Below are 25549 nucleotides of genomic sequence, written 5' to 3' on the forward strand. Positions count from 1 at the left end.
TAGTAGTGAAACAAAGTTGCATGTAAGAAGTAACCTTTTCCTGTTTAGTGGAGAAGACAGAAAATCACAGGATACCACCAAGGTGGTTGCAGAGGAAGGTACAAAATGCTGGGGGAGCCCAGATGAGTTTGTACCCCAGCTTTTGGGGGAAGACAGGGAATCTTTCTGGGGGGTGGTGATGAGACTGTGCCTTATGATTTCTGTTCTCCTTCTTCAGCTCTATTCTTGGTTGAATAAATATGTCCTTTAATCCTAACAGTTGCCCCTTCCCTCATATGGAGACACATGGCATATGTTTGATTTGTACATACATTAGGGGTTTATTCAGTATTTTTCATCAGTTGCCTGCTTCTAACCTTTTTCTTTTTTTCTGGGTCTTTGTTTTCTCAGATTGCCTGCTTCCGGGAGGCAGGGACCATATTAATTTAGTTCTTATTCACAGTGTTTTGTTCTTTCTGGGTGATATTTATAAATATGGAACTTTTCTCCTTTTGCATCTGGGAAAGTCTTGGTAACCTTTTTGAGAATGGAGGGAAATTTTTCTACCTCAGGCACCTTTCTCTGCTGAAAGGGAGTCGTTGTTTCCAGTTCTGTGGTTCCTGGCAGAGGCATTGTCTTCAGGGCCTGTAGGAAGTGATGTGTGCAGAGCAGAGTTGGTGAGGCATGGAAGGCAGTGTAGGTGCCCCTTGGGCACCATGGACTGGGGCTGTTATCCTCAGAGGGCACTGGGAGTTGTCCATATTCATGGCCAGTTGGTTATGTGCCTGTAGCAATTGCCAAAGCAAAGGTGAATTTTGGTCAGAGCAGAAGTGGCACCTTTGTTTTTCTCATCCTTGAATTCTCCTGTCATTGTGCTGAGGGTAGTGACAGAGCTCACAGAGATAGGCCGTGTCTTAGTTTGCGCAGGCTGCCATACCAAAGTACCATAAACTGGGTGGCTAAAACAATGGAACATTATTTCCCATAGTTTTGGAGGCTGGAAGTCGAAGACCAGTGTGCCAGCAAGGTGAATTGCATTCTGAGGCCTTTCCTACAAGATGGTGGCCATATCTTGTTGTGTACTCACATGACATCTTCTTCATGTGGACTCAGAAAATTGAGATACAAGTCAAGCTCTCTGGTATCTCTTCTTATAAGGACACCAATCCTATCTTGATAACCGTCCACTTACGACCCCAGGGCTCCACTTCCAAATACCACCACACTGGGGTTAGGGCTTCAACATATGGCTTAAAAGGGGAAACACAGACCTCTAGTCCATGACAGGAGGGATGGACATTTGTCAGCTTTGGGGAGGGGCAGTTGGCTGGAGCTGAATTATGGTGGACCACCTCCCGCACTCTCAACCCAATTTGGGGTAGCCACAGGCAGGATCTTCCAGGGCTGGGGGTGAGTGATGGTGGCGGGTGGTAATGGTGGGTGATTTCTTGGTGCTTGGAGGTGCAGTGGCTTTGGTGCAGGACTTTAGCAAGGTATTTGGATTTCCAATCAAATATTGTCAACACCGTTTTATTCATTGTTAGGCAAAGAGGGAATAGGCACACCAAGATTCATTTCCTATGAAAAGAAACTCATGGGTCAGAAAACCAAACCTTAACAGCCTAGGAATACTCTAGCTAACCATAAGTTTCAGGAAAGCCACAGTGGCCATTTTGGCCACATGTGTCTTCCCTCTGACTGGCCTTGGCAAACCAGTCCAGGGATATCACTGGGTTTGGTTGCTCACTGAGGGAGGCATAGATATTCCTGACTCAGTTGATTTGGTGCTGTACTAGTCCATTCTCATAAGGCTAATAAAAACATACCTGAGACTGGGTAATTTATAAAGGAAAGAGGTTTAATTGACTCATAGTTCGACATGGCTTGGGAGGCCTCAGGAAACTTACAATCATGGAGGAAAGGGGAAGCAAGTATGTTCTTCTTCACATGGCGGCAGCAAGGAGAAGTGCTGAGCAAAAGGGGGAAAAGCCTCTTATAAAACCATCAGATCTCGTGAGAACTCACTCACTATCATGAGAATAGCATGAGGGTACCCCCCCCACCATGATTAAGTTACCTCCCATTGGGTCCCTCCCATGAAATGTGGAGATTATGGGAACTACAGTCCAATATGAGCTTTGGGTGGGGACACAGCCATACTTTATAACTATATCAGGTGCTCACATATTGAGAGTGTCCTAGTTCTACTCCAGATTAGTGGCACAGGTCTATGTTCTACCCCAGGGCTCTGTGCAGTAGCCCTGAGTAGTACAGTTTTGAATGTATGTAATGCAATTTACATTATAGAATGTTCATATATAGTAGAGAAACATTAAGAGGCCAAATGTGCTGCCCAAGGCCATGGAGTGATCAACCAGAGGGCCATGACTAGGTTTACAGGCCCGTGTCTATGATGAGTTAGATAAATTGGATCCAAATGAATGGACCTTCTTTGAGAGAGGTCTCTTTTGCTGTGTATCCTAAGTTTAAGCTATATTCCTTAGATTCAGAAACACCTGTTCCAGGTGAAGAACACTAGCTGCATGTTTAGGATTCTAGGTCTTGTTTCCCCACACCAGCTGAAGCTGGTTTCTTCTTTTCACTTGTCCCTTCATTTACCTGGATCCCCAAGATGCTGTCCAGTTAAGAGTAGGTTTGACCTAAGCCAGATGAGAATTGAGAATTGAAAAGGTTTCCATATCTAGTTTTTCCAGGGACTTTAAAAGTTTCACTGAAGGGGAGAAAAAGGCAAACTGTTGTATTTTCCTTAAAAAGGTAACAACAACAAAGACAGTTGAATTGTCTGAGCTCTGTTCTGGTTTAGCACAAAAAGCCTGCATTCATCTGGATTGTAAACATAAGTACGGTTCAGCCTTCTCCCAAAGAGTAGAGAGATTTAAAATGCTCATTCAACCCAGGGGCTGAGGAAAGTGAAAAAAGGAACCATATCCAAAAATGAATTGATATGCAGCTGCTGGTTCCCGATATCCCTGGCAAGAAGCATCGATTATAGTAAATGACAAAGTCTTCCCCAAAGCCATGTTCAGTGGAGTCTAAGGAAAATCATTTGTTTTTTTCCCTTTTATATAAGATGGGCCTTTAGACAAAATTTGTGTTGGAGGAAAAATGGAAAATCAAGTGTGTTTGTTAAAAGAAATCAGGCAAAGTATTTAGATCGCCCACTTTTGAAAGAGTAATCCAGTTGAGCAGAACAGATGACCTTGAAAGTAGAAGACACTGATAGATGGGGAGCACCAGATGAGTCACAGCAATGCAGGAAGCTGGGACAGATGACTGAAGGAAATAGGCAGGCTCTGCCTCCAGGGAGCTTCTGGTCTACCAGGGAACAGGGAGAGTGCATCGGGGAGAGGCCTGTGAGCTGTGGGTGCTCAAAACAAGGGTATTTGCATCCAGGCTGGACCAGGCCAGGCTGCAACAGTATCTGCCCAGGGTGTCTGTGCAGGAAATCATACTCGATTGCTCTGAGATGCTGGGAATTAATCCTGATAACTCCCTAAGGCAGGGAATCCTTATATTTTAATATGCTTACACATTTCCAAGTGTACTCAGAAAGCTGATTAACTCAATTAAAAATAAGCATATATTTTTTGCCTTTTTGAGATGGAGTCTCACTCTGTCACCCAGGCTGGAGTGCTGTGGCACAATCTTGCCTCACTGCAACCTCCACCTCCCAGGTTCAAGAGATTCTCCTGCTCAGTCTCCTGAGTAGCAGGGATTACAGGTACATACCACTACGCACAGCTAATTTTTTGTAGTTTTAGTAGAGACAGGGTTTTTCCATGTTGGCCAGGCTGGTCTCAAACTCTTGACCTCAGGTGATCTGCCTGCGTCGGCCTTCTAAAGTGCTGGGATTACAGGCATGAGCCACTGCGCCTGGCAAGCATACCTTTTAAATAACAAGAAAGAAGTAAAGGTGGCTTGTTAGAATCCTGATTTAGGCCTGAGTTTAAAATAACTTGTTCATGGGCCTGAACTAGCAATCTATATTTAATTAAAGGTCAGAGATCTCTTTGGCCCCTGTTAAGGGTTCCCAAAGCAGAAAAACACATGAGAAGTGGGCTTCCCTGCAGTTATCTCTGAATGGGCTTATCAAAGACGGGGCCTCAGCCTTGGCAAGTGCTTAACTGGAGACCCTGGCAAGATCTGAGGCTTTGGAGCCCTGGAATTGGAGGTTATCAGATAACCATTCTGATTACTTTTTAACACCTCTGAGGGGTTTAATGATTAAAATATGTTCCACTTCAGAAAACTTCAGAACAAGCTGTAAAAGTAATTTGCAATTCTCCTTTTCTCTCTATCTATGCTGAATGTGGTGTTTAATTACTCCATAATAGCTTTTTGTTCTGGTGATTTGTTACAAAAATACACAAGTCCTTTATCATCATTAAACACCAGGATTAGTATTTTTTGGTATTAGGAATCATTAAAATATCTTAAGACGTTCAAAGAAAAATGGCCGAGAACTTTTTTTTAGGTATAAAAATTTAAACACGCTGCCTTGATATTTACAATAAATGGATTCATTCAAATGGTGTATATTTAAATAGAAGTCAAGGCACTAAAATACTCGTCCTTTAAGATCACCCGACAGCTATCTGAGACAAGATTCTGGAGAGATGCCAAATTATACCTTGTAATATATATTCTCTGGGAGGATGAAATCACTGGTGTTTTTGCTCACATTAATTCTGAATAGTATAGAATATGTCTAATTTTTAACGTGTTTTAGTAGGTTTCAGAGTCCAACTATCCAGGTATGGATGGTTTGACATAAAAGGGCAGCACTCTTACCTGAAACTCTCAACAGTTTGAATGATCAGATTACTTGTTGGAGAGAAGAGAATGTGAGCCACTGAAAAAGAAAAAGATCAGTTTGCCTTCTCCTTTCTTTCTCTCTTCTTTGCCCTTTCCATACTGGGCTCTTAATTTGATCCCAGGAATAACATCTACTTGTTCACTCTAGACAGGGTCATATTTTAAGGAGATTCTTCTGCAATAGTCCCATTTGCAGAAGGAAGTGCAGTTGATTCACAACTTGGTTGAATTCGTTTTAAATAAGCTTGTGTGCCCAGGTCTTGATTTAGGTGTTGTGGAAATGTGAGGTAATGCCTGTCACAGAGCATTAGCTTTTATATTGTAGTTAGAATTTAAATTTATGATGTATTACAACAGATTATTTTTCTTCACTAAGCAGGAGAGTACAGAAAAGGCTGGCAGCTGTTTTTAGTTAAAACAAAAGACAAAGGTCTAGAATTTGGGAAAAGGAACAGGAGAATCCTTTTTAAGACTGAGAATGGAAAGCATTATTTGATCTAAATCTAGTGTAGAATTCAGAAAAAAAAAAGCTTTACCTTGGATTTACCTAACATTGGCACACTTTAAAAAATGTTTTGTATCGATTTATAATGTGAATTCAGAATGAGATTCTAGTAATTTTAGGAGTACTTATCCCCATGCCTTATATAATATGAGGTCACTTTTCTGTCTTGTGTATACATTTATGACTTGGAATCATAGCATTTTAAAGGAAAAGATGATTTGAGCCACTATTTAGTTTAACCTTATCATGTAAGGCATGAGGAAACTGAGGCTCAGGAAATTTGTATAACTGAATTCATGTCACAGAGCCAGCCTAGAAACCTAGGCTGTCTGTCAGACCTGGCTGACTCCTGGGACAAAGTGATTAGGACAAATCTTGTGCCTGGTTGGTTGTTTTCTCATGGACCCATCTGCCCTTGCCAGTCCCTGCATCTTTTTCAGGAATTGGCTTAAAACCCAGCTGTGAACATTTCACTTCTCTGCTAAGAAGTGTTCATGACCACTTATGACATGATTTTAAAATATGTAATAATATTTTTAAAATAGAAAATAAAATCTCAACTTTCCTTAACATGATATTCAAAGCCCTTTTCCCCATCAGTGAGCTAGCCCAGTCCTAACCACCTTTCCGGGTTCCTCCTCATTCTCTTCACTCCTAAGAACACTGGGATGCTCCACCCATCTAGAGATGTTCTGTCCTTCCACAGCTCCATGTTTTCCTTCTGCTTCTACTTTGAGTGTTCCTCCTGTCTGAAGCTTGCTGGAATAACTGCTGTGGCTGCTACTTATTTCCATAGCAATATGCATGTTGATAGCTTTGAAAAATTACTTATTCTTTTTCTTGCGTTAAATTGTGTGTATGTGTCCACATGTGCCTTGTTTCTTTAATAAAAGGGGGCACTGACCTATTTATATGTATGGCCTCTGTCTAATAGTTGCTCAATAAATACTTTCAGAGTTGAAACCAGTCTTGTTTATATCATCAAGAACTCTTCCCTACACTAGCTGGAGAAGCTAGATTTCTATGGAGGAAACAGCCTTTATATATGTGTGTGTTTTCACTGTAGCACTTTTCTAGGAACCTGCGAGGAGCAGACAATTTCCATCTTGGAAAGCCACTCAACATAGTGAGAAGAGCTTGACCTTTGGCATGAGAGAGACTAATTTGGAATCCTGTTCCTTCATTTGCTATCTCTGTGATCTTGAACAAGTTGTCAGTGTCAGTTTCCTCAGCTCTAAAATGAGATAACAGTACTCATCTTTCAGGGATAGCATGAGAGTTACATCAGAAAATACATAGGAGGTGCTTGGAGTAGAGCAGGCACTAACACCATCATAATGTATCAGGTATCCTTTCAGTTAGGAACCATACTTTAGAGAGGTTTCCAAGTCCTCAGATACCCTGTTTCCTTTTTGATGATGCCCTTTGGGTTGATGAGATTAAACACTACTGAGACCTCCAGAAAGTGGTCAAATTGGTGGGTGATTATGCTATTGGATGGATATTTTGGTAAAAAAGAAAAGGATAAAAAGAAGCTCCTTGGGAAGCCTCAATCAAAGACACAGCAGGAATTTGGTTAGGGAACAACCCAGGGAAACCCGTGGAGAGGGCAGCTTCCCAAGGGGTGCCTGGTATACACGACACAGCAAAACAGCCTCCTTTCCAACACGATTGCTTGTACCAAGTGAGAGCTAGTTAAAATAAACTATTATCTCATCTGTCAGGTAAAAGGAAGGAGAAGGATGCCCAGCCATCCCTCCTACCACCCTGCCTTCCATCATAGACTGAGCCCCAACAGTGTAACATATTTGCTTAAAATGTGAATGTTTTAGGGGAAGGACAGTCCTACGGCTGACTGTCCATATGGAAGCATCATAGGTCCATGTTTCAACCTAGTAGGGGAGCCACCTCCTCATCTTCATGTGCTCCAAATACCTGTTCTTCACAGAACATCATGCTGCTCCTAAGGAGGGGTGGGAAGTGTTGCACTCTTAGGAATAAGATGCTGGGAATACCACTCTTCCATTCCCTAATCTCCTTTCACCTGAGAAGAGTTCTTTCTGATGCTATTGTTGGTATCAGGTGAACCCCAGATGAAGGAGGACTGAGGATTCTGTAGGGCCTACAAGAAAAAAACAGAATTTCTATGGCCCAGTGCTTTGATGCAATTTGTACTTGCAATCTCGGGTCATTCTATAGAAATACTTGAGTTTTCTTTCGGATAAGATTGACTAGTTAGTTCAGCTGGCTGTTTTTACTGTGTATTCACTTTCCTTGTCACTTGCCCTCACTGGCCACCCCACTGTTTGGTTGTGTATAACCAGTGTATTAATTTCCTATTGCTTCTGCAACAAATTACTCTAAATGTAGTGGCTTAACCAATACACATTATTGGTGTGCAGTTCTGTAGGCCAGAGGTCCAACATGGGTCTCACTGGACTAAACTTGAGGAGTCAGCATCAGCGGGACTGTGTTCCTTCTGGAGGCCCTGGTGGAGAACCTGTTCCCTTGCCTTTTCTGTCTTCTAAAGGCCACCTGCCTTTCTTGACTTGTGGCTTCCCTCCCCATCTTCAAAGTCAGTAACACAGCATCTCTCTGACCCTTTTTTCACCATTATACTTCTCTGGGGGAAGATTCCCCAACTTTAGGGATTCATATGATTAGGCTGGACTCACCTGAATAATTCAGGAAAACCTCCTCAGCTCCAGATCCTTAATTTAATCACATCTGCAAAGTTACATTTGCCATGTAAAGTAACCTATTCACAGATTCTGGGGATTAGAACATGGGCATGTTGGGTGATAGGCATTGGTCTGCCCACCATAGCCAGAAATAGAGAGTGGGTTGGACCTCCTGGCCATCTTTTGGAGCAATACTGGCTGTCTTCCTAGGCATCTCCAGCTGGAAGATGATGAAGAAACCTTTAAACATCTTTATCAGAGGCCTCCAGACTTTTGGTGGTTTGCAGTGACATTTTCATCATAATTCCCTTAACTTTCCAAATCACACCATGTGGGCTTGCTAAGCCAGCCAATTGCTTACTGGCTACCAGGCCCGGGAGATAATGGGAGTGGTGGGAGGAGAGTGGAAAATGAGAGCTTTGATTACCCAGGCCCTGAACAAGTCCATCTAGAAATAGCCATGTTACAGCGAGTTCTTTTGAAACTCGAAGTCAGGTACATTTTGTAACAACTGCTATAATTTGAAGATGCCTCAAGCCACAAACTGGCTCCAGAAATGAGCTTTGTTCTTTACAGCACACTTTGCCCAAAACATAGGCACTTTAAAATAACTTGATAGCCTCTAACTGAGGAACATTCTGGAGGGCAGAGATTGTGGTATATTCATCTTTGTATATGCCCAGTGACAAGCAGGTTGCATGGCCCATTCTAAGTGCCAGCACAAGTGTGATACTTGGTACACTCTCTCATTTATGAGCACGTGGAGGAAATGGATCTGATGTGACAGGAGATGGAATTAAGTTCTGTTTCCCACCTGGATCCACTGTGTGTCCAGAAGAGATTAAGAACTGTTAGATATCTTGTCACTGTTTCCATAATGTACAAAACAGAGATGAGCCAATGAGACTGCTTTCTACTTCAGTTTACTGGAGATACTGAACACAAGTAGATACAGGAGTTTAAGATTGTCTCATTTGAGAAGGCAGGATGCTAGCTTATATATCTTTTTAAAAAATCTCTCTAACCTTCCATTCCCACAGCACCCAGCAGGGAGTAGTGTTTGTAGAAGGAAATAGTGACAGTATAGCTCTGTGCTTATGAAAGGCATTAGCTTTGGGATCAGGCAAATCCAAGCTTGAATCATGGCTGTGTCACTTGCCAGCACTATGACTCTGGCCACTTTACTTCACCTCCACATCTTTTTTCTATTCAATTAATTAATTAATTAATTAATTTCTTTATTTATTTTGAGACGGAGTTTCGCTCTTGTTACCCAGGCTGGAGTGCAATGGCACGATCTTGGCTCACTGCAACCTCCGCCTCCTGGGTTCAAGCAATTCTCCTGCCTCAGCCTCCCGAGTAGCTGGGACTACAGGCGTGCACCACCATGCCCAGCTAATTTTTGCATTTTTAGTAGAGATGGGGCTTCACCTTGTTGACCAGGATGGTCTCGATCTCTTGACCTCGTGATTCACCCGCCTTGGCCTCCCAAAGTGCTGGGATTATAGGCGTGAGCCACTGCATCCGGCCCACATCTTTTTTCTTAACTCCAAAGAGTAAGACTGAAAAAGGCAGTAAACATAGTTCCTTGGGCATTGGCTGGCTACCAAAGCAACCAGACAGTTTGGTAGGGGTTCTTGGCCCAGCTACTTAATGATAACAGTTTGATCCCTAGAGCCTGCATCTGAGGTCCATTTCTGTTTCCTCTTTGGATACAGACACACCTGTGGATTCTTTATAAGATTCCAGCTGAGCCAGAGGTTTAGAGTTTGCTGCTGTCCTATAGGCCCTGTTTGCCTTGCCCTGGACGTGTTGCTCAAAGAGTAATTTAGAGCAGGGGTTCCCAACCCTGGACAGTAGGAACGGGGCTGCACAGCAGGAGGTGAGTAGTGGGCAAGTGAGTGAAGCTTCATCTGTATTGACAGCCACTCTCCATTGCTCACATTACTGCCTGAGCTCCACCTCCTGTCAGATAAGTGGCAACATTAGATTCTCATAGGAGTGCAAACCCTTTTGTGAACTGCACATGAGAGGGATCTATGTTGCATGCTCCTTATGAGAATCTGATGCCTGATGATCTGCCACTGTCTCCCATCACCTCCAGGTGGGACCATCTAGTTGCAGGGAAACAAGGTCAAGGCTCCCACTGATTTTATAATACATTATGGTGAGTTGCATAATTATTTTATTATCTATTGCAATGTGATAATAACAGAAATAAAGTGTACAATAAATGTAATGCACTTTATCATCCAACGCCACGCCCCCAACTCACATTCCCTCTGCCTCAGGAAGAATTGTCTTCCATGAAACCAGTTCCTGTTGCCAAAAAAGCTGAGGACTGCTGATCTAGGGAAGGAGAAGCAAAAGCCCTCTAAACAATACAGAGTTCACAAATGTGGAGCTAATGGGGGAAGCCCTCACAGATAGCATGCAAAGCCCCTACTTGATGAAATCCGTTTTAGAAGAAGTTTACTTTCTGTGAATAGTAGTCTATCATCTCAGCCTGATCTTTCATCATTTTCAAAAGGCAACCCTTTGATCATGACTCTTCAAGGGTACAGTCGAAGTTTTCTGGGCCTGCCTTATTTGGGAAACATTTGTGCTTTGTAAAGACTTGGGACATGCCAGTATTTAAAAGGCCATGCAGACCATCTTCCACCCTAGTTCAAGGAACCAGTTGGCAGAGGGCAGCAAACAAGGGACCGTTTGTGCCTCCATAATTACAGAGCAGGGGGCATTTTGTAACTGCTGAGTGGACTTCAAAGTTAATTACCATTGAGAGGTCTGAATAAAATACCCCTAATTATTTATTTAATTTTAAAGATCAGTACTAGATCTGAAAGTACTTTAAAGATCAGTACTAGACCAGCCCTGTCCAAGAGAAACATAATGTGAGCCACATCTTTAATTGAACATTTTCCAGTACTACATTCAAAAAATAGCAATAGTACAAGTTAAATTAATTTTAATGATAATATTTCATTTTGACTGGGCACAGTGACTCACACCTGTAATCCCAGCACTTTGGGAGGCTGAGGCGGGTGGATCACTTGAAGCCAGGCATTCAAGACCAGCCTGGCCAACATGGTGAAACCCCATCTCTACTAATAATATAAAATTAGCTACTACAAATACAAAAATATAAAATTAGCTGGGTGTGGTGGCGCACACCTCTTCAGATGTGTTCACAGGATAAAGAGCTGGATGCGTTTGTGAGACTGGCTTGCCTAGCTGTGGCTAAGAGAGGCAGAGGTTTTTATTCCTAGTCGTTTGAAATGTATTCACAACCCAAGACTTCACACACTGTACAATTCACCCATTTAAAGTATTCAGTTAAATGGATTTAGTATATTCAGAGTTTTCTATTCATCATATGGTCAATTTTGGAGTGCTTTCATTACCCCCTTAAAAAGCTGGCACAGCCTTGGCTGTCACCCCCTAATCTTCTCCAGCTTTAGGCAACCATTTACTCTATTTTCTGTCTCTTGATTTGCCCATTTTGGGTATTTCATATAAATGGAACCATATAATACGTGGTCTTTTTGTGTCTGGCTTCTTTCACTTAGGATCATGCTTTCAAGGTTCATCCATGTTGTAGCATGTATCAGTACTTCATTTCTTTTTATTGCCAAATATTATTTCATTGTGTGGATGTGCTACATTTTATTTATTCATCCATCAGTTGATGGACATTTGTATTATTTCCACTTTTTGGCTATTATGACTAATTGCTTCTGTGAACTCTTGTGTACAAGTTTTTGTGTGGACATGTTTCATTTCTCTTGGGTGTATAACCCGGAGTAGAATTGCTGGATCATATGACAAACTCTGTATGTAACCAGTTGAGGACCTGCCAGACTGTTTTCCAAAGTGGTTATACCATCTGACATTCCCATGACCGGTGTACAAGTCTTCCAGTTTCTCTACATAATCACCAGCACTTCTTACTGTCTTTTTGAGTATAGCTATCTCTCTTTGTTTGTGCCTCTCTAACAAAATACTCGAGGCTGGGTAATTTACAAAGAACAGAGATTTATTTTCTCACAGTTCTGGAGTCTGAGAAGTCCAAGATCAAGGCGCCAGCAGGTTCGATTGCCTGGTGAGGGGTGCTCTGTTTCCACAATGGCACCTTGTGGCCGTATTCTCCTGAGGGAAGGAATGCTGTGTCAACTGTGAGGCTTGAAGAAATATAATGTATAAAGCACAATTAACACTTTTTTAAGCTCTGTAAAATGCTGGAATCTTTTTTTTTCAGGGATCTCCTAGCCTGCCACCCAAATCCTTCATGAAAATGACATTTACATTTCATGATTGTGTTTGAGCCAGTGAATGATATCATACAGATTTAAAAGAATCTTAAACTGCCAAAGGAACTTTCCCTTCTGTTTTACAGAGGCACTCAGTGGGGTATGAGCTGTGGTAATCACATTTACTGCTTGCTGACTGTTCTTCACAAGGATGGAAACGTTTGTGCTGGTGGTCCTCCCTATGCATTGCTGCGGAGGTTTATGCAAGGTGTTCTCAGCTCTCTGGTTACTCTCCGTTTCTGAAATGCTTGGCTTCAATGGAGAGGAGCCCAGCGCAGTATGCGGTCCTGCCTTGCACAGCTATGACATGGGATGATGGAGAGAGAGGAGCCACATAGGCTACCTAAGCCTGTGAGTGGGTGACTCTAGAAAATGTACTACCTTCTGGCAGAAAGGCCTGTGCTCTGAAAGATTCATGAAGCACCTGAAGTTCACAGTTAATTACTTGCTTCCAATTACCTCTGAAAAATACTAGCACTTACATAGTATAGAGTGTAGGGTAATACGTCTAGTTTTAGTGTTTGTTCACATGGTGAACATTGATCCTGCTTCCGGAGAAACAAATATGACTAGGAGAATATGAGTGTTCTATTGCGAGAGATATTTTCTCATATTTTTTTTTCCTGAATGATGACATTCCATGATGGGGGCTGGTGGGCAGAGGGAGTAGGCTGTGTTATTTTGCTGCACACCTCTGATTTTTTAGTTTTGAGTTTTAGAATCCAGGCAAGTATAGTCATTCTTTGGTATCCACGGGAGATTGATTCCAGGACCCCTTATATAAAATGGTGTGGGATTTGTATTTAATTACTTGCATATTCACATCGTTCTGTATACAGTTAATTTAAATCATCTGTAGGCTACTTATAATACCTGATACAACATAAATACTATGTAAATATTGTTATACTGTATTGTTTTTTAGTTTGCATTATTTTATTGTAGTATTATTAATTTTACTTTTTATTTGTTTCAAATATTTTCAATCCATGATTGGTTAAATCTGTGGATATGGAAGGCTGACTGTATGTTTTATTCATCACAACAAGCATGGTTGCCAGCGTGCCAAAGAATTTGGTTGATCTCGATGATATCCTGAAACTTGATTTCTTATGAATCTCTGTCCAATTGCCTGCTTCTGTGAAGTGCCTTCTATGTGCCAGGCACTGTATAAAGTCTTTATAAGCTTGATTTCCTGTAATCTTCATAACAGCCCCATATCACTGTTGCCCCAGTGTATCAGATGGTGATGTTGGGGTTTAGAGCAGAAAGATTGCTTCCCCAGTGGCACAGCCAGGATCAAAATTCAAGCCCTGACTGGGATCAGTGGTTCATGCCTATAATCCCAGCACTTTGGGAGGCTGAGGGGGCGCGGATCACCTGAGGTCAGGAGTTGGTGACCAGCCTGGCCAACATGGTGAAAGCTCCTCTCTACGAAAAATACAAAAATTAGCTGGGCATGATGGCAGACACCTGTAATCCCAGCTACTTGAGAGGCTGAGGCAGGAGAATCGCTTGAACCTGGAAGATGGAGGTTCCAGTGAGCCGAGAAGGTGCAACTGCACTCCAGCCTGGGGGACAAAGCGAAATTCAAATAAAAAGCAAGCCCTCTGGCTGCAGCGCCCACATGTGTACATTGCCTGCACTGCATTACCTCTTACCTGTCTCTTTCCCCTCTACTACCTCTCAGACCCTCCTTTTCATAAACTCAGGTAGGATGGCCCTGGATTAGGGCAGCAGCATAGATCTTTGTAGTTTGGTCATATTTCTTTGTATTGCATTGTTCTCCCCTTCCTTACTCTCTCCTTGGAATTCTCATTTTTTAATCCAGTGGGACATCCTTTCCCCATGTCCTTACCTCACCTTAACAATTGCCATAAACCTACTGAAACAGTTGCAATTTTTAGAAAGAGAATTTGTAAAGTTTTAAAAAAGCAAATGTGTATCAAGGCAGTTTCTGCAATAAATCCCAAATCCACAGATAGTAAAGTTACAGAAAAAATGTGACTGGGGATCTAGAAACATGGGGATTATTATATTAAAATATTATGAACACAGGTCAGGTATGGTGATTCATACCTGTAATCCCAGTACTTTGGGAGGCCAGAGCAGGCAGAACACCTGAGGTCAGGAATTTGAGAACAGCCTGACCAACATAGTGAAACCCTGTCTCTGCTAAAAACACAAAAATCAGCTGGGCATGGGACCACATGCTTGTAATACCAGCTACTTGGGAGATGGAGGTTGCAGTGAGCCGAGATCGTACCCCTGCACTCCAGCCTGGGCAACAGAGTAAGACTCTGTCTCAAAAAAAAAAAAAAAAAAAAAAAAACCTATTATGAACATGAATTCTCTTCTCTCTCTGGGGTGTCTTAGAAAGGATGAGCCATATTTATTTGTTCTTTCTTCCTTCCACACAGCTATCAGTGGGGCATTCATTGAGAGGCAGTGTAGCAAAGTGGTTAAGAGTTTGGATTCTGAAGCCAGACTGCTTGGGTTGAATTCCAGCTCACTTGCTTCCCTTTGACCTTCAGCAACTTTAGTTAACTTTTGTGGGCCTGTGTTTCTTTATCTGTAAAATGAGGATCATGAGAATAGTTACCTTTTAGGGTGATTGAGAGGATTCAGGCAGTCTATGTAAAGTACTTAAAATAGTTCCTGATGTATAGAAAACTCTGAAAACATTTTAGTTATTATTAATATTAACATGTGCCTATAATGCTCTAATAGAATATTCTACCCTGTGCTCTGGGACTACAGTGGACAAAACGTCCCTGACATTATGGTGCTTTCAGTTTAGTTGGACAGAAAGAGAGAGAAAGAAAATGGCAGGTGTATATCAGGGCACCAAGGTGATGTGCAGTTGATTTGGGAGCATACAGCAGGGAGTGCTAATGAAAGATCCTGGTAGTGTTCATTATAGAACTTTAGAACTGGAAAAGATTGCAGCTGTTTTATTGTCAATCCCCCTTTGAAACCCAGAGTGCTTAAATGATTTGTTTAAGTTCATTTGGGTGATTTATAGCAGAGCCAAGCCAGAAACGTACCTCCTGAAACTGAGGTCAAGCTAGAGTGTATTATATCCTCAAAGCTCCTCCTAGAAGCCTTGGACCCATTTCATGATGATCAACAATGCTTGATTTTAGAGCAGCTTCTCAGAATTCAGATTTGAATTGTCTCTGGCTCCTGGGTGTTGTCCTCATGGTGTTTTGTGCCAAGCCATCAAGTAATGATGATACCCATTGTCTTCTGTTTACTTTAAAGTTGTACCTCCTGATAATGATCACCTGGTAAAGAGAGAGATTTGCTCTGCTGGACATTTGTAAACATCCAGTTTGAATTTTGGAAACTGGGTAACCAACCTGATTAAAACCTGGATCACACAGACCTGGCTGAGGAACACATGTGGGATAAAATTTATCACTTGACTTGGAAATGGAGATGAAAAAGCATCTTTCAGGAAATGTATGTTGGGTGGGTGGGTTGGGGGATTTAAACCTGATTCAAGAAAGCAATAGAACCTTAAAGGTTTCAGATGAAGGCTTATAATTTACCTATAATGGGAAAAATACTTTACCACTGAGACAATATCTTGGAATAAATTTGAAATCATCAGCTGTATTGTGGATGTGGTTGTGGATGTATGTGAATTGCAAAGAATGAAATTTTTTGTCAATGTAATTTAGTGTGTATAAGATGAGGAATAAGCTATATGCAATAAGAGTCCATTTGATACAATGTGTGTAATTTTAAACTTAAAACTATTGTGCTTTAGAACTGGAAGTGACCTTAGAGATCATCTAGTATAAATCATTTTGCAAATGGAAGAATGGAATCCCAGAGAAGGTGAGTGGCTTTGCCTGCAGTGCAAACCAGAATCCAGATGTTTAGACAACTGCGTCTGGAGACTTCTTACAATGTGAAGCTTGATATCCAGGGGCTCACTTTCAGTATTTTACCAGTAGTGGTTTTATGACATTGCTAATCACAGCTATAAAGTAATTTCTTCTGGAAGATGGACCATCTCTTCAGCCCTTTGCATATATGGATGCTTAATACAAATACTTTTTGTGACTCTAATTGATGCTCCAATTAATACTCAATGATGTAAGTTTAGGGAAATTAGAGCAATGTTACTTGTCAGCGTCTTTTGTTTAGGCTCTTAATGCGGCTTCTTCTGATTTCTCAGTTAACTGATTCAGAATAATTCAGAGAAGGTCATATATGCGGTTCTTTTCAAAGAAAAGCACTGGTTGTTAAAGGGATCGAGTTTAATATAGTTTCATATCATAGAGATTTTAATAATGCAGTCTAAAATATTTGTACATGAATTCATTAAGCCCAGATTAGTCTTATTATAATTACTCAAAAAGTAATTCAATTTAAGAGAAAACATTTTAAATGGATATAAAATACACTGTGAGCTGGGAAGCCATACTGTTCGACTTTATCAGCTCTATAAAGTACTAGCAGACTCGAACATAACTTTCATAGTATACAGAATGCAATCATAAAAAGTATTATTCCTAAATCTATTTTTTTATGTTCTTTCAGTAGTTAAGAGCTTTATCCCTCGGTGCTAGGAGTGAGTTATACTAGGGATAGGATGTCGTAAAAATGGTAGGGGCTCACCAGCTCATGTCTCTCGCTCTGCCTTTCCAAGTCGGTGAAGGTTGATGGGTTACAAGCACACAGCCCAAGACTGATGTTGGTAGCACATTCCCTAGAAAATGTAGCAGGAAGATTCTTCAGGGCTTTAAAAAAGATTTTTTTTTCTTATCCACAAATAAAAGACATTTGCTGAACACGGTGTGCCTTCAGAGGTACAGCAGTGACAGGCAAAGTATTGGTCTTCATTTCTAACATGATAAAAGGTGAAGGGAGGCCAGAAGCAAGGGATGAGAGAGAGTCTTCTCCGGCCTACATCCAAAACAAGACAGAGAAGAAAAGGGAGAGTGAGATAAAGGATCTTGCAGCATTAAAGAGCGGTTGTCACTTTTGCTTCGAGGGCTGGAGATGCAGAGTGAGGCCTTCTGGTTAGTCCTTAAAGCTATTACCGAGGCTCACCCAGGCTCTGTTCAGTTTGAGCAACCTCAGTGTGCCTGGAGGAAGCGGGAGGGTCATGGTATTGGCCTTGTGACTACACGGTTGCCTGAGCTGTCTGGCTTTGGAGACACAGAAAACTAATCACAGCCCCTGTGTGGTGCCACTGAGGCTGAGCGGGGACTCTGGAGGAGCTCTGGACTCGGGCCATGCTCCGGGAGAGACAGACCTGCACCTGGGCAGGAAGGGGCTCTGCTTAAGTGGTTTGTTGTGCTCAAACTTTATTTAATAAAGCAGTCGAACCCTTTTCTCAGGCAAATGCTCCATAGAACCCCACTATAGGGAACAGAACGGTTCTCTTTGCCGAGCTAATAGTAAATTCAGCTCCTACCTCTTCTGACCCTTACCCACCAGGGAGTGTGGCTTGAAATGCTGACCAAAGCCCACAACAGGGCTGACTGAGCCCCTAAATGGTGGTCTTGAGAAACAAAGACAGGTGCAGAGGAGACAGGCAGTGTTAAAGGAATAAGAAGTACCAGAAACAAAGGTCAGGCCTTGGGTTTTTCTGGCACCTCTGGGTTCTACCCACAACCTCTTAGATCGCTGGTGTTTGAAGGTAGGATGTCATTGGATCACTGATGTCAAGGCTTAAACATCATTCATTCATAGGTAATATCTGAGAATTGCTTTGGTTCTTCTGAATGACATAGCTGTAGGGTGACAAGAAGGAATTAGAAGGATAATTTTATTTTCATCTCATGATTCCTTTGCAGTCCTGTGCAAGTCACAGAGTTTTTCAAATAGTAGACAATCAATAAATGTTTTTTGAATAATAATACTATAATTTATAGAAGACTTTCTGGGTATCAGTTTTTGTGTTCTCTTACAGGCAATCTCTCATTTAGTCTCCATAGCAATTTGTGAGACAGCACAAAAATGACCTGTTGTTACTGTCATGCTGCTGATGAGAAAGTCAAGGCTTGGGGAGATAAAATAATTTGCCCAAGATCACACAGGCAGACATAGGACCAGCTCTGACTTCAGAACCTGAGTTTTTATGACCCTTTTTCTATTGCTTATTATTATAACATTGACTTTCACCTATTGAACATGTAGCATAAACCAGCCACCATGTGCTAAGTGCTTTACATATATGCTTTTGACTGTCCTCATAGGCATTCTGCAAGATAAATTTTATTACCCTCATTTTGCAAGTGAGGAAATGAAGATTCATAGAGTTTAAATAGCTGGGCCAAGATGCCTAGGATGCTGGTCTTTGCCAGGATTTAACCGAATATTATTTGGCAGCAAAGCGCTTGTGCTCTGTGCTGATTAAATGACCCCACTTGATCCTCATGATATTCCCATGATAGGGAAAAAGCTTATCCCTATCGTCGCCATTTTATGGATAGGAATGTAAGCAACAATATGTTGAGTGATTACTTTGGGTGTCTACTTGGTAAGGGGTTGGGACTTGATCCCAGATCACTGAGATCCAGTGGCCATAATCCTGCGGTGGCATGGCACTGGGTCATATAAGGACTAATCCTGTCACCTCTGGAGAGCCCACCTGCAGGTTTGGACCTGGGCTTTGTCAATTGAAAGCAGAGCTGCCCTGGAGTAACACGAGTACTCAACAAATAGGGAGGCATTGATGGGCCCCACTGCTCAACATAAAAAGAAAAAATTCACTCCATTCACAGAGATTTACAGAGGAAATGTACTGACTGAATTCTTGTTACTCTTCGTATCTAGGTACAGAGCTTGCTGGTTTTTAAAACTTGGTGAGGGGGGCAGCTCAGCTGATTGTGAAATTGACTTTGATTAATGGTGAACGTGACTCCATTCATGAAAGCAGTGTTCATTCCAGCTGTTCCCTCCCTCAGCCCTGGTTAGTTGGGTCCCAGTAAAATTCACAGCACTTTACTGTAAAAGCACTTGTACTTGAAAGAGAATTTTCTTTCTGTAGCTCAAACCACAGGAGGACTCACAAGACAGCTGTCTCCCCAGGTGAGACTTCTTAAATGGGAGTTAAGTGCATGCATTTTCAAGAAACTAAACTCCCCTCATATATAATTTAACCTAGAAAAGAAAGCAAAATTGAGAGAGTAGTATGATTACATTGTTTGAGAACTAGTAACTTTACCTCCCCCAGTTTTATGGAAGTCATGCACAGTTTCACTGTTTGCCATACCTTTAATGCTGTGGGGTGTGGGCTAAGTGTGATATTGTAATAATAGTGAGGGTTTCGCTAACCATAGTTATGGACTATGGATTGAAATAGTAAATTATTCCTAGCAGACTGAATGGGCAATAAGACTGCCATCCAGTTCTCCTCATAAAACAAAGCAATAGATAAATAAAGCGGAACCAACTCACTTAACCTGCGTGGCTCTGTGCACTGCTAATTATTAATCCAGGCGCAAGAAAGGGGTTCACCCAGAGTGTAGTTAAGTCATTTTTAATAGAGGTAAACACTAGTCATGTGGATGAATAGCACTCAAGAAAGTTTAATCAGCAACATTTAGGAATCACCCAGCCTAATTGCCATAACTTATTAATAATAATAAATAATCGAGTCTTTTTATGGCCCCTGTCTCTGGAGGACTCAGTGCATTAAAGATCTCTAGGGTGTGAATCTCTTAGTAGCTGTGGGGGAAGGGGCAAGTATCCTTGATGCTCATTCCTAACTGAAGAAATTGGACAGCAGGGCTAAGCAAGGCAATCTGAGTTCCTTCTTTCTTATTTTCTTCTTCCCACATCTGAATCACCAACTTATACACGCCCTTTCATCTATCTACAGGACCAGAATGGCTCCAGGGGCTGGTGGGGCAGGGGCAGGGGCAGGGGCGGGCAGGAGAACAGGCTTTCCTTTGTCCATGTGAATGATTGGGGTTGGGGTTTTCTCCCTTGGGAAGTGAGTATGAGCAGAGCTTTGTCTGAAGGAGTTTATTTCCTCTGTACAAGTGTCCCTGGTGTCCTTTGGGCTCAACCTGATTGTGGCTAAGGCGGTCACTGGCAATTCCCCACTCCATACTGGTGTGATTTCCAATTCCTGTGAGAGCAGAAAATATGGCCCTGAGTCTTATTCTGAGAGTAGTTCCCCACAGCAAGGGATGGAATGGGAAAGCATTTGTATAAATCATCTATCTTTACCTTCTCAGCACCATGACAGGGGTATTAGAATATGCCTGGGTTTTCAACAAGGAAACCTGAGCTCAGCAGGTGTAATGGATTGACTCCTGACTTTGTGGTTGGTTACTGAAAGGAGAATATCACAGTCAAATTGGAGGCCTTTTGATTTTTATAAGTGACTACTCCTTATAGTTTAGGAGATGGGAGTGGTGGACAGGAACACCAGGGTAGCAAATGGTAAGAATATTTCAATGGCTAATATACTCTGACAACCACAGTTTGGGAGAGGAAGTTAAAATGTAGCCAACAGCACAGAAGCCACCTTCTCCTTTTTTTCCCATTTTTCTGTCCATGAATCATTTGTGCCTGAGCCAGAATCGTTGTTTCATTCTGGAAAAGTGAAATTTTAAAGAGGGTACCCAAACCATTATTAGAGCAAAAAGATAAATAATAGGAAGAATGGAATGATTTATACCCCAGACCACAAAATATATAAATTTTGAATGTTAAATTACAAGATAATTCATGTGCAAAATTGTTGCAACGCTTATACTAGTGTTTATTAAAATTTACATTTGAATAAAAAGGTGCAAAATGTAAATGAAGCTGAAAAGTTTTTTGGAAAAAATCTAAAATAGCTTCTGTGAATTTTTTAGAATAGAGGATACAAATAGTTACGCTGTGCATATTTGTCTACTAAAGCGTGAAATACACAATGGAATTGGAGGGCATAAGGGCACTAAATCCATGCCTGAATTTCCATCCTCCCTGTCCACTGATACTTCTCAGTGATTCTTATCAGTACTGAATTTCGAAGGAAGTGCTCCTTGTCAAAATCACGCAGAGGAGGTTGAGGATTCTGGACGGATGTCGAGACCGAATCCGTATTTCAAAGACTAATCTTATTTCACTGATGTTTTCAGGGTTGGAGATTTTTGTCTGTATTCATTAGAGGGGAATGATAAATCTCTAATTTGTACTTTGCTAATAATAGTGATGAGCTTTTGTGCTTCATTAAGGTTAAATGAATCTCATGTAGTCCTGGCTCAGCCTTTAACTCCATGTGTGATCTTGAGAAAAATCTCTGCATTGTCTGGGACTCAGTTTCTTCATCTGTAAAATGAGGGGGTTGGATCAGATGAGTGCTAAGACAGACCAGTCGTCTTTCCCTCCCTCGTAGGTGGGAGATTGCCATGCCAGGCAGGTAGGACCCACAAAGGTGATTAAGACACATTGCTCTTGTCCTCAGGAGCTCATGGTCTACATAAATAACTCATTATAATATGAGCAATAATTGCAGCATGCACAAATTACTCTAGGAGCACAGAAGCGGAAACAGTGAATTCCCTCTCTGTGGGAATGAACTTCACAGTGGCTGTGACATTTGAAGTCTGAGTAGGAGGGCTCCTCCAGGTGTGCTGGCTGGTCAAAGGGTGGGTTGTGCAGATTATAGGTTCCGGGAAGCAAACACATGTGAAAGTGGTATATTTAGGGAGCTGCACACAGTTTTCACAGTCTCTGGGCAGTGGTATCCCACACACTGCTGGATCAGAATTTGTACTAATGGTAAATTACTGAGGTTAGAGACTACCATATAGAGTGTATAAATTAGAGCCAAGATTTCCTGTAATGGCACTGATAGGACCCATTTACATCCCAGTTGGCTTTGTTGAGTATAAAAGAAATGGTATTTTCACCAATTCCCTGGGAATTAGGAGCCTGGAATCTGTTTTACTTGTACCACAACCACTGGTCTCAGTGTGCCCTTGGGAGTATGAATTACTCCCTATGGAGGTCGTGTGTGCCCATGAGGAGTGAAACTGCCACCATAGATCTTCTCTTCTTGCTATCTGTTAACCTATGAGGTGCGTGTCTCAGCCACACCATTGATGGACCCTTGGTTCTTTGTGACTTTGTAGGAGCTGATGTTTCTGTGATGACAGAGAGCAAAATTAGATAATTAGATGCTGATGATATAGTTTCTACTTTTTTTTTTTAAGATGCAGTCTTGCTCTGTCGCCAGGCTGGAGTGCAGTGGCACAATCTCAGCTCACTGCAACCTCTGCCTTCCAAGTTCAAGTGACTCTCCTGCTTCAGCCTCCCGAGTAGCTGGGACTACAGGCATGTACCACCATGCCCTGCTAATTTTTGTATTTTTAGTAGAGATGGGGTTTCACCATGTTAGCCAAGATGGTCTTGATCTCTTGACCTCATGATCAGACCGCCTTGACCTCCCAAAGTGCTGGCATTACTGGTGTGAGCCACCATGCCCAGCCTCTATTTAGTTTTTAAGATGAAAATAACTTTAGTTTTAAAATTTGGGTTGTAAATGTAAGGCATGTTCATTGCTAAAAATTAAATTAATACAGAAATGCTCGCATAAAATTTAAAAAGGTGACCCTGAATTCTAGCTCCTGAAAATAAGCAATATTTCTGTGACCACTGTCACAGATCTCTAAATACAGGTACATAATTGGGCTCAGGATTATATGTGCCATATTGCTATCTGATATTTTCATTCAGAAGTAATCAAGGTCTTTAAATAGCCATTTAAAACAGCTGCACAATAATCTATTGTGTGAGATATATTATTTTTGGCTTGATTCCTTATTGCTAAACAATTAGGTAATATCCAGTGTTTTGCCAGTATAAATAATGCCATGATGAACATCCTTGTAGTTTTCTCTTATACATTTAGTTATTTCATTAGATTAAAATCCCAGAAGTGGTATTGTTGGGCCAAGGAATGCATATTTATTTTTTTTATATATATCATCAAACTATCTTCTAGAAGTTTCATTCCTTTTTACAATCCTACCATCAGAGCAGAAACTGGCTCATGTCTGAGTGGTGCTGTCTGTATCTCTGCTGGTGCTCTTTTGCCTTTAAGTTACTGAGTGAGAAAGCATGAGAAATGAGAGTACTTTTGGAGTGAGTGGGAGGCGGTATAAGTAGGGTGAACCTAAATCCACGTGGGAGATGTCAAAAAGTACTTGGCATTTGTGCATATGTTTACAAAAAGATATGATCAAAAATGTTCATCACAATTCCTAATTGCCAACCACTGAGAGCAACCCAATATCCACCAACATTCGGGTGGGGAAATAAATTGTAGTAAAATCCCACAGTGAAATACTACACAGTGAGAATGAATGAGCTACCATGTGCTACAGATGGATGACTCCAAAAGAAGCCAGATAGAGCCCGGGCACAGTGTCTCACACCTATAATCCCAGCACTTTGGGAGGCTGAGGTGGGTGGTTCACGAGGTTGGGAGTTTAAGACCAACCTGGTCAATATGGCGAAACCCTATCTCTACTAAAAATACAAAAATTAGCCAGGCATGGTAGCATGCACCTGTAATCCCAGCTATTCAGGTGACTGAGGCAGAAGAATCACTTGAACCTGGGAGCCAGAGGTTGCAGTGAGCTGAGATTGTGCCACTGCACTCCAGTCTGGGCAACAGAATGAGAATTCATCTCAAAAAAAAAAAAAAAGCCAGATAGAAAAGAATTCATATTGTATCAGTCTATTTACATACAGTTCAAAACCAGGCAATTGAATTGATGGTGGGGTGGTAGTTAGTGGGTGCTTTTTATTTATTTTTTCCACTATATGTGTTTCCTGGTGCCAGAGTACTTGGCACTTAGGGCATTTAGTAGCCTCTCAATATTTGTTGAAAAAAATACATTAATTTTTTTTAACCTTTCTTACAGTATTTGACCATGCTTGTTCCTCTGTGGCCCTCAATAAGTTACTTAACTTTCTGGAGCCTCAGTTTCCCCATCTATAAAATGAGAACTATAATAGAACTTACTTATAAGACTGTTATGAAAATAATATTAATATAAATAATAGATGCCTATTTTTCTATGTTTACTATGTACTTGGCACTGACCTAAGCCTTAAAATGTGTGACATAATTTGTTTAATTTTTCCAGTACTATGATCTGTTTTGTGGTTTAGGGAACTGTAAGGCACAGAGTTAGTAAGTGTGAGGCCAGGATTGAAAGGCAAGCAGACTCATTCTGGAGCTTGAGCTCTTAAGCACTGCCTCCTGAATTAAAGGAAATATCATGCATAGAGTGTTTAGCAAAGTCGGCATATGTTATCATCATATTGTCCTTTTCAACATTGTTATTAATATTTTCTTCCCCTCTCTCTCTCTCCCCTTTCCCCTCCCCTGTGTTTCTTCCCTCTTGGCAGATGTTTTTCAGCAAGGTAAGTTCACTGTCTCCTGCCTGCTTTTTCATTGGCTGTGCTCTTTGAGGAATATGGGTATGGTCTATATGCAGAGGGTTATGGGGATTCCCATACTCCATGGACATGTCATGTGAACCTTCGGGAACACCATGAGGACAGTGGCTTAAAGTGCCATCAGCCTCCCTGGGCCTCTGCTGTCTGGCCTCTGCTTCTTCCTCTGAACCATACTTGGGGGTAGGATGTAGACTGACAACTGTGCAGGGACCCTTGGAGAGGGGTCTGTGGCTGGGATCTGGAAGGAGGGAGGGATGCTGTGGGCCTGGTGAGGACCAAGACTCTGTAGGGGAGTCTGGGGAAAGGAACCCCTGTTCCTCGGGGCTCCTGCATCAGTGTCAGCCTCTGCTCCTTATACCAGTACCATGGAGATCTCTTTGCCAAACAATCATGCCATTGTTGTAGAGGTGTGGTCAAGGCCACGGCTGGCTGGCCACTTCATGTCTTTCAACCTCGCCAGCTGGCTCTGTGACTGAGATAGGGCCAGGTGAGGGTGTGCAGTGTGGTCTGTTTTACTAGGCAAGGTCATGTGCTGTGGGGAGCTGCAGATGAAATCCTAACCCCACACTGGCCCATGTTTTAGTCCCCACTTAGGATGCAGAGCCATTGTGCTCTGGGGTGCAGCAGGAGACTCCTGGGTCATAGCCTCCTCAAACCTTCTGGATACATGTTAAGGGGGAATTGCCTTTTTATCACAGCTTGACACTACCGGGTAAAAGGAGCAGGGCATCACTGTTTGTAGTCAAGCTGGGAAATGCGTTGGTAGCACACATCTGCTGGATCTTTCTGGAATCTAAGGCTGG

General features: G+C 41.8%; 1 protein-coding gene across 2 annotated transcripts in view; it reads left to right on the plus strand.

Annotated features, from left to right (window-relative positions):
- Positions 1-25549, plus strand: part of GFRA1 (GDNF family receptor alpha 1) — a 223024-nt gene that overhangs the window by 35645 nt on the left and 161830 nt on the right. The window contains exon 4 of one of the 2 annotated variants that reach the window (XM_012448031.3): positions 24696-24710. The exons of the other annotated variant lie outside the window; for it this stretch is intronic. Coding sequence (XP_012303454.2) covers positions 24696-24710 — 15 coding nt within the window. The remainder of the gene's footprint in view (positions 1-24695; positions 24711-25549) is intronic. 2 annotated transcript variants of the gene reach the window in all.

The sequence above is a fragment of the Aotus nancymaae genome, unplaced genomic scaffold (assembly GCF_030222135.1).
Source record: "Aotus nancymaae isolate 86718 unplaced genomic scaffold, 86718_ANA_hifiasm-v0.15.2.pri h1tg000010l, whole genome shotgun sequence".
Taxonomy (NCBI): domain Eukaryota; kingdom Metazoa; phylum Chordata; class Mammalia; order Primates; family Aotidae; genus Aotus; species Aotus nancymaae.